At 43.9% G+C, this 18453-nt stretch overlaps 1 protein-coding gene across 1 annotated transcript; it reads left to right on the top strand.

Moving 5' to 3' along the window:
- Nucleotides 1–378: 378 nt before the first annotated feature.
- LOC139665397 (organic cation/carnitine transporter 2-like) lies at nucleotides 379–17232 on the top strand. Its single transcript, XM_071544403.1, has 11 exons — nucleotides 379–588; nucleotides 2811–3014; nucleotides 4258–4361; nucleotides 4879–5033; nucleotides 6474–6645; nucleotides 8395–8521; nucleotides 8612–8715; nucleotides 14435–14636; nucleotides 14901–15096; nucleotides 15817–15952; nucleotides 17031–17232. The coding sequence occupies exons 1-11, from the start codon at nucleotides 379–381 to the stop codon at nucleotides 17230–17232; spliced, it is 1812 nt and encodes a 603-aa protein (XP_071400504.1).
- The last annotated feature ends 1221 nt before the right edge of the window (nucleotides 17233–18453 follow it).

The following is an 18453-nucleotide window of genomic DNA, read 5'->3' as shown; positions in this document are numbered from 1 at the left end:
AGTTATGATAATGAGGAGGAGTAGTTATGATAATGACGAGGAGGAGTTATGATGAGGAGGAGGAGGAAGAGGAGATAAATGCTCCTGCGCGGGACAGACCGGCCGTCCCAGAACAGCAGGCAGGAGAACTGGAGAGAAACCAGTACTGCAGTACTGCTGACTGCATCAGTACTACTGCTAGCTGAAGTAGTTGAAGTACTAATTATAGAAAACTATAGGATTTACTGTAGATGTTAAGGAACAAAGGAACAAAGGAACAGAAGAGAACAGAATAGAACAGAACAGGACAGGACAGGACAGGACAGGACAGGACAGGACAGAGTAGGGAAGAGCACCAGTAGATATCAGTAGAAACCCAGCAGAGTAGAAGCCAGTAGAATGAGGGACTATGAGGAGTCCACCTCCTTCCTGGGCCAGTGGGGGCGGTTTCAGTGCCGGGTCTTCTTCCTGCTCTGCCTCAGCTCCTTTCCCGCCGGCTACAACGTCCTGTCCGTCATCTTCATGATGGCAAGCCCCGCCCACCGCTGCCTGGTCCCGGGATACGGCAACCTGAGCCAGGACTCGATCCACATCGTCATCCCCGTTCAGGTCAGAACCGGCCCGGACCGGATCCGCACCGTCAGGTCAGAACCGGTCCGGATCCAGACTATCAGAACCGTTCCGGTCCGGTTCTAGCTGTGAACCTGTCAGGTGTTTTACTGCAGAGAGGTGAAGGAACATGAAGCAGGTGTCCGGTTTGAAATGAGGGATGAGGAGGATGGAAGACAATTTATCCATCTTTTTTTCAAGTCTTTCTTTCTGTTGTTTTTTTTTCTCTCTGCCTTTCCTTTTCTGCCTCCACAGACTTTATGATGAAGCCACCAGATGTTTAGGAGAGTTTAAGAGTTTAGTGCTGGGATGAAACAGCCTGAAGGGAAACTGATTACTGTAACCAATAGTGACCGACCGCACAAAATGATGTCATTCATGAGTCTGGGGATCTGGAGTATTACTCAGTGTAACTGCTTAAAGGATAAGGCCGGTGTTTTTTAATACATTTCTTACCGTCAACAAATCCTATGAAAATAACGAAATCAACAATGTGTTACTTAATACTTCCCACGTTCCGTTTTTAGCCGTTAACCCTGAAGTCATTGGCTCCAATTATAAGATAAAAACCTTTAAATTCAGCTCACAAAGACATAGTTTACATTTTAAAAATCTCTAACTGTTACCATGAAAAGTCAGGCTGTTGTAGTTTTTACCAAATCAAATTCAACAATTTGGGAACAAATTCTTCATTACGCCGGGGACTATTTTCTGTGCTATGGAACTACTTTCCTGAGATGGAAAACGTGTTTACAGCCTGCTTATTAAGTTGTTTGAGGAAAAAAATGGCTGCTGGGACGAGACTTGTTAGCAAAACAAATTCATTGCTGATTTTGTTATTTTCATAGGATTTGTTGACGGTGAGAAATGCATTAAAAAACAGCAGCCTGGTCCTTTAAAGGTTCAGTTAAGGGACTTTTGATGAACAACAGCTAGTCTTCAGACGGGCTTCTCCTGCAGTATGGTAAATAAACTGAATATGAGTAGAAGTAATCTTGTAAAGTGCAAGAGGATTCTTCACTTCCTTAGAAGTCATGAATGTGATGCTGCTTTCTTACAAAAGCCTCAACAGAGGAGGAGCGTGACAAATGACAGGGTGGATGGGTGCGTATGAACTGAATATTCACTGTGAAACATGTATGGAACGGGTCGATCAATAGAAAACCTTTTACTCATGGTCAGAACAACGATCCTTAAGTCCATAGAGACCTCAGATATATGGCCAGTGTGTTCCTGGTGGAGAATCCAGCCTGCTGTTAGACCGACTTCCAGATAAATCCACAAAAGGTTCATCTGCTGTATCATCTGCTGCGTGACAAACACTAAAGAAACAGACTCCTCCTCCTTTCACTCAAATATAGAATTCAGGTCGTCCATCCGTCCGTCTCATTCTCATGAACTCGATATCTCAGGAACGCCTTGAGGGAATTTCTTCAAATTTGCCACAAACGTCCACTTGGACTCATGGATGAACTGATTCGAATTTGGTGGTCAAAGGTCAAAGGTCAAGGTCACTGTGACCTCACAAAAGACGTTTTTGGCCATAACTCAAGAATTCATACACTAATTATGACAAAATTTCACACAAATGTCTAATAGGATAAAATGATGAAGTGATGACATTTTATATCCAAAATTTCAAAGGTCAACTTCACTGTGACATCATAATGTTTTGCTTACCACTGTAGCTGAGAAAATTATCTTATAATCACATTAATTATATATGTTCAATAAATAAAGACTGTCCTTGCAATGATAAAACAAAGTTTATTGGCGGAGGCACAGAACCACGAGGCATTTTTCCAATCTATTACTGTGGAACGTGGTTGATCAGCTCATATCAAAGTTTTTGTGGTCTCAGAAATCTGTTCGAATAAAAATCTCTAAATTACAAGCTCCAATAAGTAAAGGTTTTCTGCACTGAGATCTCTCAGTTTAGACCTCTATGGTACTGGCATCACCCAGAACCTCAAAATCCAGCTTGGACCTCTACAGGACAGCAGACCATGTGACTGAACAGTCAGTCTGATGCCTTGTCCCCTTAAGGCTTTAGACCATGGAGAGCATCACATCCAACACAGTTTTGTCATACATATAGATACTGGCAAGAATGTCATAATCTTATATGAATGAATGGATGAATGGATGGATGGATGAAGAAGTTGGTGAGGTCTGTGTTATCTCTGAGATTGACCAATCAGATGCTCTTGTTGTTTGGTCAGGAGGTGAACGGGCGGCTGGAGACAAGCAGCTGCAGCCGGTACCAACTGGACCAGATCCAGAACCTGTCTGTCCTGTTATCCAGACCCACTGAGAACCTGGTCCAGAACACAAACTCCGTCCTCGTCTCTGGTCTGGAGCTGGAGGACTGTAAGGACGGATGGATCTACAACACAGAGCATTACCAATCTACTGTAACCACTGAGGTACTGTTAGTACAACTACTACTGGTACTGCTGCTGGTACTACTACTGCTACTACTACTGGTACTGCTTCTAGGCTACTACTGCTACTACTAAAATGTGTTATATCAGACAAATTAATCACTGTATTAGTCATGTAAACAAACAGTGCCACATACACAGGCACATCCATTCATCATACAGTATGTGCTATAGTAAAAAGCAATAGAACCATTCATATAGACAGTGCTACATAACAGCCAGACTGTACAGACGGACACCACAGACAGCCTGTACAGTACAGACGGACACCACAGACAGACTGTACAGTACAGACGGACACCACAGACAGACTGTACAGTACAGACGGACACCACAGACAGCCTGTACAGTACAGACGGACACCACAGACAGGCTGTCAGTGGACAGCTTCAGAAGTTGCGAGGGCGGAGCAACTAAATCGAGCTCTGACTCGACTCATTGCCAATGGTCTAAAAGCAACTGAGGAAACTCACTGTGTAGATGATACTTCACCTGTCCACTGAAGACACTGATGTACTGTACTACAAATACTATTAATTCTACTATTACTGATGTAATGTAATGATTGTAGTCCCTCAGGTACCCCCCCCCCCAAATACACACACACACACACACACAAACACACACACACACACACACACACACACACACTAGGCTGTCCTAGCGTGTTACTGATTAGACTGCAGTAGGTCAGACAAAGCAGATCCTCCATAAAACTCTCGGAGGTCTCGACCTTTCTCTGCTCTGTCCACCAATCATTGACCTGCGTTAGATCTGGATCTGACCGGAGGCTCAGCCTCAGGATTATAACAGTCGCTGTTTCCACAGTAACCAGGCTGCTGTTCATACTGCTTACTGGTACATAAATAAATCATAATTTCTAGTATTGTTATGGCACAACAAAACATTTGTCTTGGGACAGGAGTTCTTGTCAGAGAGTCTCACTAACATGAATACAATTCTCACTCAGTGAGGAGAGCAACTCCCCAAAACAGACTGCAACACTCTTCAAATATCTCTCTTTATTGTTCTTATTGTACAATAAAGAGAGCTGTATTATTACTGCTGTATTATTCCAGTGTGTACTTCTGTCTCGGCTGTAGTATTCCAGTGTGTACTTCTGTCTCGGCTGTAGTATGCCAGTGTGTACTTCTGTCTCGGCTGTAGTATTCCAGTGTGTACTTCTGTCTCGGCTGTAGTATTCCAGTGTGTACTTGTCTTGCAGTTCGACCTGGTGTGTGCTGACGAGTGGAAGCAGCCTCTGACCTCGGCCCTGTACTTCCTTGGCGGACTGATCGGATGCTTCATCTCCGGTCAGATGTCCGACCGGTACGCTCCACCCAGACGGTCTTGTTCATTTCATGTATGTGTGTGAGATCAGGAGCCAGCTGCATAAAGCTAGTTTAAGACTAGTCTAAGCCTTAGACTGGTCTTAGATTCTCAGGTTGGACTAGTCTAATTAAGACCGTCTGTTACTTAAATATTACGACTGACTTATTTTGAGGTAGGAGAGTTAGCCACCTTCCCCCGGCTAATCTTGAGTTAAGAACTTTGTTGTTATGGCAACGAGTCGGCCTAACTGTCAGAGCGGGAAGTTTAAATACTGAAGCTGTTTCAGACAAGATGACAAATCTTTGGTTTTGGGAAGAGTCTGAAGAAGAGAGAGAGTCTTTAGAGACAGAAACAAATCATTAGAGATCTACAACAACCAAGAAGTAGTAGGAACAGGTAAATATAAATGTCTATAGCAAGTTTGACTTAAAGTCACATTTAAGTCTAAGACCAGGTCTATCTTTATGCAACTGGCCCCGGTGGTTGTTTTTTCACGGTTGTGTTTGCGGTGCAGGTTCGGCCGGAAGCCGGTTCTGTTCGGGACCATCGCCTCCATCAGCGTCTTCAGCGTCCTGCTGGCCTTCGCTCCCTCATGGCCGGTGTTCGCCGTGCTCTTCCTCCTGCTGGGACTGGGTCAGATCGCCAGCTACGTGACGCTGTTCGTGCTGGGTAGGCGAGCTGGATCCTCTTCTCTAATATACCGCCTGATCTCTCCTGTCTTTCCCTTGTCTTCTCCATCGTCAGGATCATTCTGGGATCACAGGAATATTTGTTCTATCTATTGTCAGTGTGCTGTGACCTCTGACCTTTTACCTCCTTACTATTGTTGCTTGTAATTTTTGTGATCTAGGAACTGAAGCTGGTTCAACTGTTGACCTCAGTGGCAGAGAGTCAGAGAATTGAGTGGAATGTGTAATGTGTACTACATGAATCAGACATTAAGGGTGTAATGATTCAGGTTTTTCCTATCTGAGTATATCTGTGGGTGATAGTGTTGTTGATCAATACCAGTGACTGATTGATTACTTGACCAGCTGCTGAGATTTCAGGCTTTAAACTCACGTTCTAACCCTAACTCTGTTTAGGTCCAAACCAATCTCTGACCCCGTCATCTATCGGTCTGACCACGATCAGACTCTGGGGGCGACGGACAATATTTTGGGGTTTCCGGTGTAGCCGGCGGACATCCGGGCCAAGACTTCCTCTTCCTGAGCCGGTCATTGTTTACAGTCGTACAGTAGTATCTCAAAATTGTACTTAAGTACAGTACTTGAGTAAATGTACTTATGGCGCTTTTCCACTGCATGGTACCGGCTCGACTCGACTCGACTCGCCTTTTTTGGTTTTCCACTGGTCAAGTACCAGGTACCAGGTACTATATTACGTAGTACCTGGTACTTTTTTTCGTAGCACCTCCGTCGAGGTTCCAAGCGAGCTGAGGCACCAAAAGGAGACGTGAAAACACTGCAGACCACTGATTGGTCAGAGAATCATCATCGCGTCACGGGACGTATATGCTAACGTTAGCTTCCAGGCTAGCGGTTAGCTTACCCTCTTGCGTGGCCTTGAGCAGCCAGAGAGCTTCTGCTGTCTCGCTGCCTTCAGCCTCTTCTGAAATAAAATCTGTCTCCTTGCTGTGACTAACAGCCACATACAGAGAATCCAGAACACCATCGCTTCCATATCCTCCATAGTAGCTGTGTGTCGCGTGTCATGCGGCGTCGCGGCGTCGCTATGACGACCAGTTTGGGGGGGGGGCACATTGAGGGGGTACTATCTGCAGTGGAAAACCAAAGTGGTACTACCAAAAGCGAGTAGAGTCGAGTCGAGTTGAGCCGGTACTATGCAGTGGAAAAGCGGCATTAGTTACTTTCCACCACTGGAAAAAAGTAACTGCCCTTTCCCTGAACTAACAGAAATAAGACTACAACGAGACATATGGGCAGAACAAAGGATGCAAAAACAACATAAAGGTCATTGGTGGTCAAGGTGAAAATGAAAATGTAAGATAACAAAGTAGGTGGCTGCTGCCGGCCTGCAGGGGGCGCCACACAGAGGTCACAGATCGCTTCCTGCTCCTGTAACAGCTGGACGGCGTTTCCTCTGCAGGTGCGGAGGTCATGACCGGTCCGACCCGACTTCTCTACACCAACCTGGTCCTGCCGGCGGTCTACGTGCTGAGCATGGCCCTGCTGGCCGCCGTGGCCTACCTGATCCGGAACTGGAGACACCTGGCGCTGGTGCAGGCGCTGCCCGGCCTGGCCTGCATCCCCCTCTGGTGGTAAGAGGACCTCGTGACACCGGGAGGATTACATAATATTAGATAATATTAGATAATATTAGATAATATTAGATAACATGAAACTGTATTGATCCACCAGGAGAAACTGAATCACTGCAGCAGCAAACAGTAACAGGACACAGCAAAGAAAAATAGAGTAGAACTAAGAATACAGCAAACGGAGGGAATTCAAGATAATATGAGGTGAAATATATTAAAATATATGAACTACAGCATGTATGCAGGAGGTGCAAAATAACAGCAGCAGAACATACTGAGACCAGACCTTAGATCAGGCCCAAAAAACACAAGCCCGACCCGACCGAGCCGTGCACGTTCTGTCTGAGCCGGGCCGTCCCATCGGCTGCATTATGGGCCAGAGCCCGGTTTAAAACCAAAATGTTCTTAGTAAGTTGGCTGTTTGTAAGTAAACTAACTCTGAGTTGTTTGAATGACAGAAATGTGTTCAGAGACCTGCTGGATCTGACTGAACAGCTGCTTCCTCTAGCAAAGGACTCAGAGAAAACCAACACTTACATTTCAGATCTTAACCTTTGATTCACTGCTGATAAAAACATAACTGACACAAGGAATTAACGATCAGACTTTGCGGATTACAGAGAAACCTGAATGACAGAAATGTGTTCAGAGTGACCTGCTGGATCTGACTGAACAGACACAGAAGAGAAACTAGTTTCAGTTGGTTCAACAAACCCCAGCAGCCTTTGTGCATTCCTATATATAAACATATATCAGGCCTACACATAACATTCTGATTATCACACCAAATAGCTTACTCCCCACCCCAATTATTGAAAAAAATAAAAATAAAAAAATTATATCTGACCACCAGACCGGCCCGGGCCGAGGAATGGACCCGGGCCGCGAGTCAAACCTCTGACTGAGACAAAGACATGATGGACAAATCTTCAGTATGTGCAGAACATGAAGAAAGTAAAAATAAAATATCTGACAGACATGATGATGTCATGCAGGTCTGGGAAACATGAAATGATCTCTACAGCATCACCTGTCTGTCTGTCTGTCTGCCTGTCTGTCTGTCTGTCTGTCTGTCTGTCTGCCTGTCTGTCTGCCTGTCTGTCTGTCTGTCTGTCTGCCTGTCTGTCTGTCTGCCTGTCTGTCTGTCTGTCTGTCTCTGTCTGCCTGTCTGTCTGTCTGTCTGTCTGTCTGTCTGTCTGTCTGTCTCTGTCTGCCTGTCTGTCTGCCTGTCTGTCTGTCTGTCTGTCTGTCTGTCTGCCTGTCTGTCTGTCTGTCTCTGTCTGCCTGTCTGTCTGCCTGTCTGTCTGCCTGTCTGTCTATTTGCAGAATGTAGTGAAACAGGAAAATGAAATGAGTGAAACACGTACTGTGAACAAATGAAAATATTAATAATAATATAAAGAAAGAAAAACAATACATAAAAAATAAAAAAGGAAAAAAGTAAGAGAATCTCTACTTAATTGCCTGTTTCTCTCTCCACCTGTCTCTCTCTCCATCTGCCTCTCTCCACCTACCTGTCTCTCCACCTGTCTCTCTCTCCATCTGCCTCTCTCCACCTACCTGTCTCTCCACCTGTCTCTCTCTCCATCTGCCTCTCTCCACCTACCTGTCTCTCCACTTGTCTCTCTCTCTGCTCTCCTGTCTCTCTCTCTACCTGCCTGTCTGCCTCTCCACCCTCCTGTCTGTGTCTCCACCCTCCTGTCTGTGTCTCCACCTGTCTGTCTGTCTCTCCACCTGTCTGTCTCTCAGGCTGATCCCTGAGTCTCCTCGCTGGCTGGTGTCTCGTGGTCGTCTGGAGGAGGCGGAGCTTCTGCTGAGGTCGGCGGCGGCGGAGAACGGCGTGGAGGCTCCGCAGACCATCTTCCTCCGGGCCGACGTAAGACCCCGCCCCTGCCCCCCCCCCCCCCCACACACACACACACACGCTGAGTGAAGGACTGTGGGTAACGTAGTGTCCGTCCCCCAGGTGGAGGCGGCGGCCGGCCCGAAGGCGCCGGAGTCTCTCAGCTTCCTGGACCTGCTGCGGACAGGAAGCATCCGACACCTCACACTCATCCTGTGGCTGATCTGGTGAGAAAGTCCTGCTGCTCAGACCTGATGATGAGGATGATGATGATGATGAGGAATGGAGTAGCACGTGAGGTTGTGATGTAATGAAAAAAGAGCCTTCCACAAAGTTTAAAGCTCCATCTTCTGTCCAGAGTTTTATTTAGTGTCTTTCTGTCCATTCAAAGCTGTGTGTGTGTGTGTGTGTGTGTGTGTGTGTGTGTGGTGTGTGTGTGTGTGGTGTGTGTGTGTGTGTGTGTGTGTGTGTGTGTGTGTGTGTGTGGTGTCATGAACCAAAAACACTCTCAATCCATTTCTCCACGTTCATTTTCCAGCATCTCTCTGAGCCTTACCAAGAACAGGCCGTTTCTGTCTCCGTGTCTTTAAGGCTCATTAATATTAACGACCCCTCCGTTCCAATTGGCTAACCGTTTCCAGAGTGAAACGTGAGACGCCGCGGCCCGGCGGCTACAGGTAGGGAAAACTCTCCGGTAATAAACAATGACAACCGCTCGACCGCTTTGAAAAAAACACTTTGTTAGTCTGTTATTTCTTACAGAAATGATAATGAGCGAACCTTTGTGACATCACAAAGTTACGGAAGTCCAAACGGCTCGTTTAGAGGCTCGCTGCACTAATATGGATTGTGTGGATTTAGTTTTGATACTTTCACCATGTTTAGATAGACCATCCAACTCCTTTATCACCACAGAGGAAGAGGAGGAGTCCTGCTGCACATGATGTGACCTTTAAGAAAAAACTGAAATAGGCCTTTTCAGTTTATGACGAGGAGTAAATCAAATAACGCGAAAAGTAACTAAAATAACAAAATAAAGGTCACATTATATCCAGTTGTTTCACAGCTGAAAAGTACTGCGCTCTCTCTGTCCGACTCTAGAAACGTTTTGTCCCATGATGTCATACTGTAACGCTCTAGCCAATGAGAAACAACCATGATAAATGACAGGGATTTAATTCATGTTGTCAGGATCTTTCAACAATTCTTTTAGTCCGGTGTGATGGACATTAAACAGAGAGATCCACCTCCTCCTGGTCCAGCGGAGCTGAACTGAAGGTCTGTCTGAAACCTTTAAGAAGGGCAGCGCCTGTTTCTGACTCTGGGCCGCCAGGTTTGACGTCGGCGGTGCAGGCGGAGTTAACCACTAAAATAAAGTATAAAAAGACACCCGGCAGTGTTCGGGTTACCCGACACCATCCTGATGTCAGCAGCTTGTGTTTAAACACAAAACATGCTGCACACGGACAGAAAAACACTAAAAGCTAAACCTGGTCTTTCAGGGGAAAACCAATCCTCCGCCTGTTTGTGTTCCGTCAGCGGCGCCCGGACATCGGGGCCGTGCCGTTGTTCCCACGGCCCGTTATTCCGAAACCCTAATAGTCCGAAAAATGTCCCATTGGACCGAAAGCCCATTTGTCCGACAGCCCGTTATCCCCAAAACAAACGGCCATTGCTCCGAAAATACACACTCTCCCTGCAGTTACTGAAAAAAAAAAAAAAAAAGAGTTTCAGGCCTGAATCAGGAAAGTCAGAGCGAGTTAAAGGCTGAAGTGAAGAGAGAAGTTTTTATCTTTCTTTTAAAAATATTCAGTGAGCTGCTTCCCTGATCTCTACAGGCAGAGAGTTCCAGAGCTTTGGGGCAGAAAGATAAAGACTGAAGCCCCGATTCTCTCTGGGCTGCTGCTGAACCTCCAATAAACCAGCAGCTGATGATCACAGTGTTTCTGAAGACAAGCAGTGAACAAGGGAGTTAGAGATGTAGCTCGGTCCAGCCCATTAAGGGCTTTGTATATAAGGAGGAGGAGGAGGATAAGGAGGAGGAGGAGCTTACAATCAGTTCTAAATGTTACAGGAAGCCAGTGCAGAGCAGCTAAAGCTGGACTGATGTGCTCTCTGCTCTTGGTTCTGGTTCATAGCTGAGCTGCAGAGTTTTGAATGAGCTGAAGTCTCTCAGTGGTTTTTTCAGGAGACCAGTAAAAAGTGTGTTACAGTAATCCAGTCGGCTTGAAATAAAGACATGAATCAGTTTTTCAGCATCTTTTTGATTTATAAATGGTTGTACTTTAGCCTTTAGTACTTTATGTTTCTCAGGTGGAAAAATGATGTTTTCTTCACCTTGTTGATGTGGGACTTGAAGCTTAGATCTGAATCCAGGATAACACCAAGTCTTGTAACCTCAGATTTAATCCAGGGAGTCAGTGTTCCCAGATTATTAATCAGCATTTCCCTTTTTGTTTTAGGGCCGACTAGTAGGATTTCAGTTTTGTCCTCGTTTAACTTTAAAACATTTTTGCTCATCCATTTATTTATTGCCAAAAGACAGGTGGTGATGGAGTTTATAGCTGCAGCATCATTTGGTTCAGCAGACAGTCATGGCTTCTTTGTATATATTACAGTGAACTGTGAGCCTGGTTTTCCTCCATTTTCTTTCAGCTGCTCGACAGATTCTCTTAATCTCATTAACGCTGTTATTGTTTAACCATGAGGAGATTCTGTCAGTCGACCTCTTTTTAACCTTTAGTGGAGCAACAGTATTTAAAGCAGATGACAAGGTATTGTTGACATTTTCAACCATGTCATTTAAAGAGCAGTCAATGCTGTACGACTCAAATGATTTCATAATATTAGAGAACTTTGCTTCAGCCTTACTATCTAGGAATCTCTTTTGAACCAAAAATTCCCTTTTAGTCTTTGTTTTAGTAGAGGCTTTACAGTTTTTCTCAGTCGCTTTGGTACATTTCTCAGATCAGAATTGAAATTCTCAAAACTACTTGTTCAATCTTCACATCATTGTGTCACTTGTGCACATCAAAAAAGCAGTTTCTCATTTCTTTGAACAAGTTACAAATGCTTTGGTACATCCATGCAAATGATTATGTACAATTCTCTGCTGTTTCCTACATTATCAATTGCTTATGTCATGTTGATCAAAATGTATTATAATGGGTCTCTGTTGAATAGTCTCACCCCCCACAACATTTAGGCATTAGTTCATCGCATAAGTCTTTACATGCAAAATGGTTGAACAAGTTGTCATAATATGTCAAGCATATTTCTATACATTTCCATTAGACTTTTTTTCTAAATCTGTCCTGAATTGGTAAATTGCTCCCAGGTGAATCTTGACTTTCTCTAACGAAGGGAAATGTGTGAAGCGTTAGATCAACCAATGATCAACCGGTTTTCTGAAATAGCAAGAGAAGATATTCGTTGTGATGTGGATGAGAATTTGTGGCCCAACAGACAGGAACGTCAGGAGGTGTAGGAAGACTGCACTGTAATTCCTACAGCACTGCATGTACAGTTTTCCCTAAGGAGATTGTCCTATGTTCACATTTCTACTTTTGTTTTTTTTCTTTGTGCTATGCAGTGCTGTCTTTTCCTTTCTGTATCACAGTGACATGGTCTGTCAACAAATTACAGTACAAACAGTAAAAGCGTAAATGTGAATCTTGTCCAGTCTCTTGCAATCAATCTCCCACATACACTAAGGTGTAACTTACAATTTACAATAATTGTCTTCAAAACTTTAGCCATAGTTTACATCAGAAATCCCTCCAGAGTACACTGTTATATTGACAACATGACTAAGCAATTTGACTGTCTTATCCGTACACAATGACACAAGGACTTGTCATTCTGATGCACTGACATGTTCATTGACACAGATATTTACTTTTGAGAGATGAACTAAGGATTTTGATCAAGTTACGGGCTTTTGCAGGTAATCCATGGTGTTTTGCTATTTGTACGAATTGTTTTGAGAAATGCACTTACTGTTTTGCAAATGTCGAGGATGATTCGAGAAATGTACCAAAGCGACTGAGAAAAACTGTAAGATCCAGTCAGGTCGTCATTGTTTCAGCACTGAATCACTGGGCTATCAGTCAATCTATCAGTGAATCTGACTTATGTTTAACCCTGGAAAGAAGAGAATTGTTGATTTAGTGCCTAAACTGTCAGTTCAACATGCTTCTATGGTGAGGAGACTCCTGTCTATCTCAAACAGCCAGATATCAGCTAACTGCTAAATAAACAGGTTTAGTGTCTCTGACTCTTTAACCCGCAGGACGCTCTCTCTAACCAGAGGGATACATGTTTTGTTTCCTGCCGGTCTGATCAGGTCTGACCCAGACAGTCCTTCACCTTCTCCCCCCAGTCTTGATGCCAGGAGCTCCGGTCTGTGCCAGACCACAGTAACTGAAGTGGCACTTAATGAATCCCCATGTCAGGAAACATGAGCCTGGCTGACTAAATGATTGACAGCACAACATTAAACCAAATGACTGTATCTTACTCCTGGAGTTCTTATTGAGTTCTTATTCTTATTTTGTCTCCATCTTTGGAGACTCTTGTTTTTAATCTACATTTTGGAACAGCCAATAGGAACTTCTTGTTTTTAATCTAGAATTTTTTAACAGCCAATAAAAACATCTGATTTTAAATCTGTTCAAATGTAACTGTTTTTTTTTAATGTAATTAATACTGTAACTGCTGTAAAATAATAATAATACTGTATTTACTTCGTTCGTTTTGATGGGGATTGATTGACCAAATTTGATTTGTTGTAGCATAAATACATATAAATACAACAATGTTCAACAACGTTCATCCATCAGTGTACCCCGAAAAAACGGCTATCTAACGAACCCCAACAGAAGCAGATCAGAAAACAAGGCGGCTTTGTACTAAAATATGAGCAAATATACTTATCAAACAGAGGGAATTAGAAATAAAGGCCTGGTACCCTCTGCAGCTGAGGTAAATAAAGGCCCGGGCCGATATTAGAGGAAATACGGTACATACATACCACAGCCCATAGGAACCTGTCTGAGGACCACAGGCTGGATCATATGGGGTTAAAAGGTCACAGTTCTAACTGTGATCAGTAAAATCTAAAAATCTGTTCTGAAACTAACAGGTTGACAAAGTAAAAAAGATGTGATGTTTTTGTTCTGAGTCCAGAGAGTTTGGACTCTTAACTGAAACATTCTTCAGTTAAAAGAAACAAGCGTTAACAACTCTCCAACCTCTGACCCCATCGTCTATCGGTCTGATCGGTCTGATCGATCAGACTCTGGGGGCGACGGCCAATATTTGGGGGTCTCCGGTGTAGCCAGCGAACATCCGGGCCAAGACTTCCTCTTCCGTGCACCGGTCATTGTTTACAGTCCGATTAGCAACTTGAGACGCGAGAATGGAGTCGGAGTTGAGAGACGACGTCTCATATGCAGATTTCTGTTTATAGAGATTAGCCGAAATGTCGTCCGGACCTAAAACACCTACAGAAAGGATCGATGTTTGTGTTTTGTGTGGAGAAACGTTCGACTCTCGCGTCTCAAGTTGCTAATCGGACTGTAAACGATGACCGGCGCACGGAAGAGGAAGTCTTGGCCCGGATGTCCGCTGGCTACACCGGAAACCCCCAAATATTGTCCGTCGCCCCCAGAGTCTGATCGATCAGACCGATAGACGATGGGTTCCCAGATTGACAACTCTCTAAATCTGCTCATCAAACCTCAACTTAGCATCAAAGATTACACCAAAGTTTCCAGCTGCTGGCTTTGCACTGGCAGGCAGAACAGTTCATAGTGGATCTATCTGACCGGAGCAGGCTGGGCTGGAAACAGGTCTGCATTAAGCCGGTTCTTTTTAAAGCACTTCACTCTACAGACTGAGTCCTGTTCTCCATGATGGATCAGAGCGTTCTCCTCCTGTTCCCAGGTTCTCCATGAACATGAGTTACTTCGGCTTGTCGTTCAGCATGTCCGGTCTCTTTGGAAACCCCTACCTGAACTACTTCCTGCTGACGATCATTGAGATCCCGGCGTACGGCTCCAGCTGGTTGATGGTGCGCTTTTTTCCTCGCCGCCCGTCCTTCGCCGTCTTCACGCTGCTGGGAGCGGCGGCGCTCCTCCTCATCCAGATCTGCCCAGACAGTGAGGAAGAACTTTCTGTTTGTTCTTCTCATTCTTGCTTTTTTTCTCTTTATATCTGCCTTTCATTCTATCTTTATAGCTTTCTTTCTTTTCTTTTTTGGTTGTTTTTGTTCTTTTATTCTGTCAAAATGTAAAACCGCCTTTTTTACTTAACTTACTTTCTTCATTTCTTTCTTTTAGAAAGAAAGGATCTTAACTTTTCCCTCCAGGAAGTCAGCTGACAGACAGTCTTCCTCCACCTTCATCATCACATCTCTCCTCTTCCTCTTCCAGGTCTGACCTTGTCCCTGGTGCTGCTGGGTAAATTTGGCGTGCTGGTCAGTTACTCTCTGATGTATGTGTACAGCAGTGAGCTGTATCCCACCATCATCAGGAACACAGCGATGTCGTCCTGTGCCATGTTCTCCAGACTGGGTTCCTCTGTTTCTCCATACATGGTCCAGCTGGGTAAGACTGCTTTATATCATATATAATATTCATGTATATAATAACCTCAGTCTGACTAACAGGATTACTAAACATTTTCTTTCTGCTCCAGACTGACTTAAAACACTTATTCCTATTAGATTTGTTCTTATTTTACTCCTTTTTAATCCTCCTCATATGTATGTGACATTTAACTGTTTATTTTGCATGGGATCATTATAGCGGTAGTAGTAGTAGTAGTAGTAATGGTAGTAGTAGTAGTAGAAGTAGTAACGGTAGTAGTAGTAGTAGTAGTAACGGTAGTAGTAGTAGTAACGGTAGTAGTAGTAGTAGTAGTAATGGTAGTGGTAGTAGTAGTAGTAGTAACGGTAGTAGCAGTAGTAGTAGTAACGGTAGTAGCAGTAGAAGTTGTAGTAGCAGTAGTAGTAGTAGCAGTAGCGGTAGTAGTAGTAGCAGAAGTAGAAGTAACGGTAATAGTAGTAGATAGATTTATTGGACAGAATGTTTTTCTTTTTCCATTTTATCATTGTAGGATTCTAGGGCCTTCAGAGAATACCTTGAAGGCCCTGAAGGTTCGCCACTGAGTAGTAGTAGAAGTAGTGGTAGTAGTAATGGTAGTAGTAGTGGTAGTAGTAGCACTAGTAGCACTAGTAGTAGCAGTAGTGGTAGTAGTAGTAGCAGTAGTAGTACTCGTAGCAGTAGTAGTACTGCTAGTCGCACTAACCAGCTTCTCTTCTCCAGCTGAGTTCTATCAGTACCTGCCGTGGATCGTTATTGGTTCTCTGTCGGTTCTGTGTGTGCTGCTGTTCGTCTTCCTGCCTGAGACCTTCAGACAGCCGCTGCCTGACACCATCCAGCAGATGGCGCTCATACAGCAGTAAGTCCACACTGCACATTAAACTGTAGTACAGGTACAGCAGCAGTAGGCCTACAGAGAAACAGACTACAATAGAAACAGAAAAATAGACTATTTGCAGAAGCGTTCTAAATCCTGTAGTGACCTCAGTTGACGCCATGTTGGAAGACTACTGAGTGAGCAGCAGCTCAGTCTGCAGGATCACATGAAATCATTTGTAAGAGTCAATATAAGTGATTTCATTCCACTCATTTCAGTTTGCCTTTTACTCTTTAAAATAGGAAAGTGTTATTAGTGTTACAGTAGTAATCCACAACTTTTTCAGATAAATGTTTTGCTGCTCTCAATCATTGACACCGTACAATAGTGATTCGATTTATAGTTTATGGAAGCAACAACAGTGGTTTGTTGGAATAAGAAATTAGAGAAGTTAAGAAATTTGAGAAGCTGCAGTCTTTGAGTGTCTTTAGTATTTCAGTATGTTGGTCAGTGCTGACAGTGCAAAACACCAAAACAATGAGCTGATCACCAAAGACATTGCCAAAAACATGAAAAACAAGAAACTCGCACATTATCACTTAAGAAAAATAGCAATTGTAGTCAAAGTTTAGTGAACTAACGTTATAATCATTACACTTACACTTAGTTACCAATCTTGCTAGCTAACTAGGCTAGGTAAAGCTAGCTAAACCAACAGCTGATTTCTGTGTAAATGCAGCCTGAATGATGCGAGTCTCATCTGCTTCTAGGTTCAGGTGGCCATGGGCTTCTGCAAAGGATCATGGGAAATCAGCTAAAGATGAGACTGCTAAAGCTGAAGTCATCAATGCTACTCACTTATAAAACTACAGACAACACTAAGACTACCAACAACACCGAGACTACTCATGTAACCGGTGAAATTCTGCGTTGTGTGGACCTTTGGATCTTTAGACCTGACGTCCGTTTATTCTGACATGAAATAAAACAAAACAAATCCTTCAAGTGAATATGTCGGGGGGAAGGTGAAGGGGGGGAGAGGAAGATTATGGGGGCTAGGGGAAGGAAGGGCGCAGGAGGCGGGGCTCTTACTGTACATACTGTAGCCGACAACACCAAGACTATATGACAACACAGAGACTACCGACAACACCGAGACTACCGACAACACAGAGACTACCGACAAGACCGAGACTACCGACAACACAGAGACTACCGACAAGACCGAGACTACCGACAACACAGACAACAACAAGACTACCGACAACACCGAGACAGCAGACACTTTCATCGTTTTACCACCAACTGGATGTTCAGAATAGAACAGGTGGTGGAACTTACCGGTATTAGACTGGTGGCTGCTGGTCCATTCTGATCTAAACACTGACAGCCAGCTCACACACAGGCTGAATTTATGTTTGCTGTCACTGCATTTTTACAGAGTCTTTACGGTCTGTGCTTAAAATGTAATTCATCCTGAATGTTGTATATTGGATAAGGTGTTATGTGGGTCCTTTTGGGTCCTTTTCCTTTGCTGATTTCAGTCATACGGCTGTAAATGTAAATTGACAAGATAGATTTCATTCTACAATGGATGATGCACAGACCTGAATTTATGTAGACCTTCATAAATAACTGGTTGTATTTTATCATTTTCATCATTTGTGTATAAATAAAGTATGTGTGACAATAGCTTATATTCAATATTTATGTTCCATTTGTAGATTTTCATAAATAACAAGGCATTTATACGCTTATACTGTCATTTGTGTATGAAATAAACTTAATTTGTATATGAAATAAATGTGTATGAAAGTCATGTATGAAATAGGAAATTCTGTGATGGGGAGTGCTTGTGTGACTGGGGCCAGATGAGGAAAGGAGTGTTATCAGATATTTTTATTGAGGAAAACAAAAGTGTTTTGGCATTTTCTTTATTTGCTGAGAATTTCTCCTGCTTTGGAGAATATTCTCTCACAGGCAGGTTGCTCTCACAGACATCGCTGGTATGGACAGATACTTCTTTGCCAGATGGAACAGGTGAGGGTGGATGGTCTGGTGTCTGACCCAGAACTCCAGAGGGCCATTTGTTCTGCTCAGATCTGGTACACATAAGGCTGAACCTCCTCTGTGGCATCAGCTCTGGACCTTCTGTGTTTCTCCAACTTTGTTGTCCAATAGGTCCCAGAGGTTGTCATCTTCCTCACCTGTCTGTCCCACTGCTGCTGCTGTTGGATGTAGAAGGCTGAGATGAGTCAGGTGGGGGTGCTGTGGATGCTGAACGGATCTGAGCACTGCACTCAGCAATCAAGTCCTTGCCAGTAGTGTCAGCACGGGAGGCACTGCCAGAGCCAACGCCAAATATCTTAGAGGAATAGTTCACCTAAAAATGAAAATTATCTACTCGCCCCCATGCCAGTTGAAACTCTGGTGAAGTTTGAAGGCAGCTGCCTTCAAAACTGCAATAGTCAGACCGCTGCTTAAAAAGCCGAACCTTGATCCTTAAGTCCTTACAAACTACAGACCTATCTCTAACCTCCACT

Source organism: Centroberyx affinis, unplaced genomic scaffold (genome assembly GCF_046629955.1).
Source record: "Centroberyx affinis isolate AG114_WGS23_722 - 3 ecotype Tasmania unplaced genomic scaffold, CSIRO-AGI_Caff_v1 ptg004558l_1, whole genome shotgun sequence".
Lineage (NCBI taxonomy): Eukaryota > Metazoa > Chordata > Actinopteri > Beryciformes > Berycidae > Centroberyx > Centroberyx affinis.
Note: the sequence above shows the minus strand (reverse complement) of the source record. Positions and strands in the feature narration are given on the sequence as shown.

Coding starts and splice junctions, on each gene's coding strand:
- LOC139665397 (XM_071544403.1), top strand. CDS start 379: ATGAGGGACTATGAGGAGTCCACCTCCTTCCTGGGCCAGTGGGGGCGG. Junction 5,034..6,473: donor CGTGACGCTGTTCGTGCTGG/GTAGGCGAGCTG, acceptor TTTCCTCTGCAG/GTGCGGAGGTCATGACCGGT. Junction 15,953..17,030: donor CAGATGGCGCTCATACAGCA/GTAAGTCCACAC, acceptor GACAACACCAAG/ACTATATGACAACACAGAGA.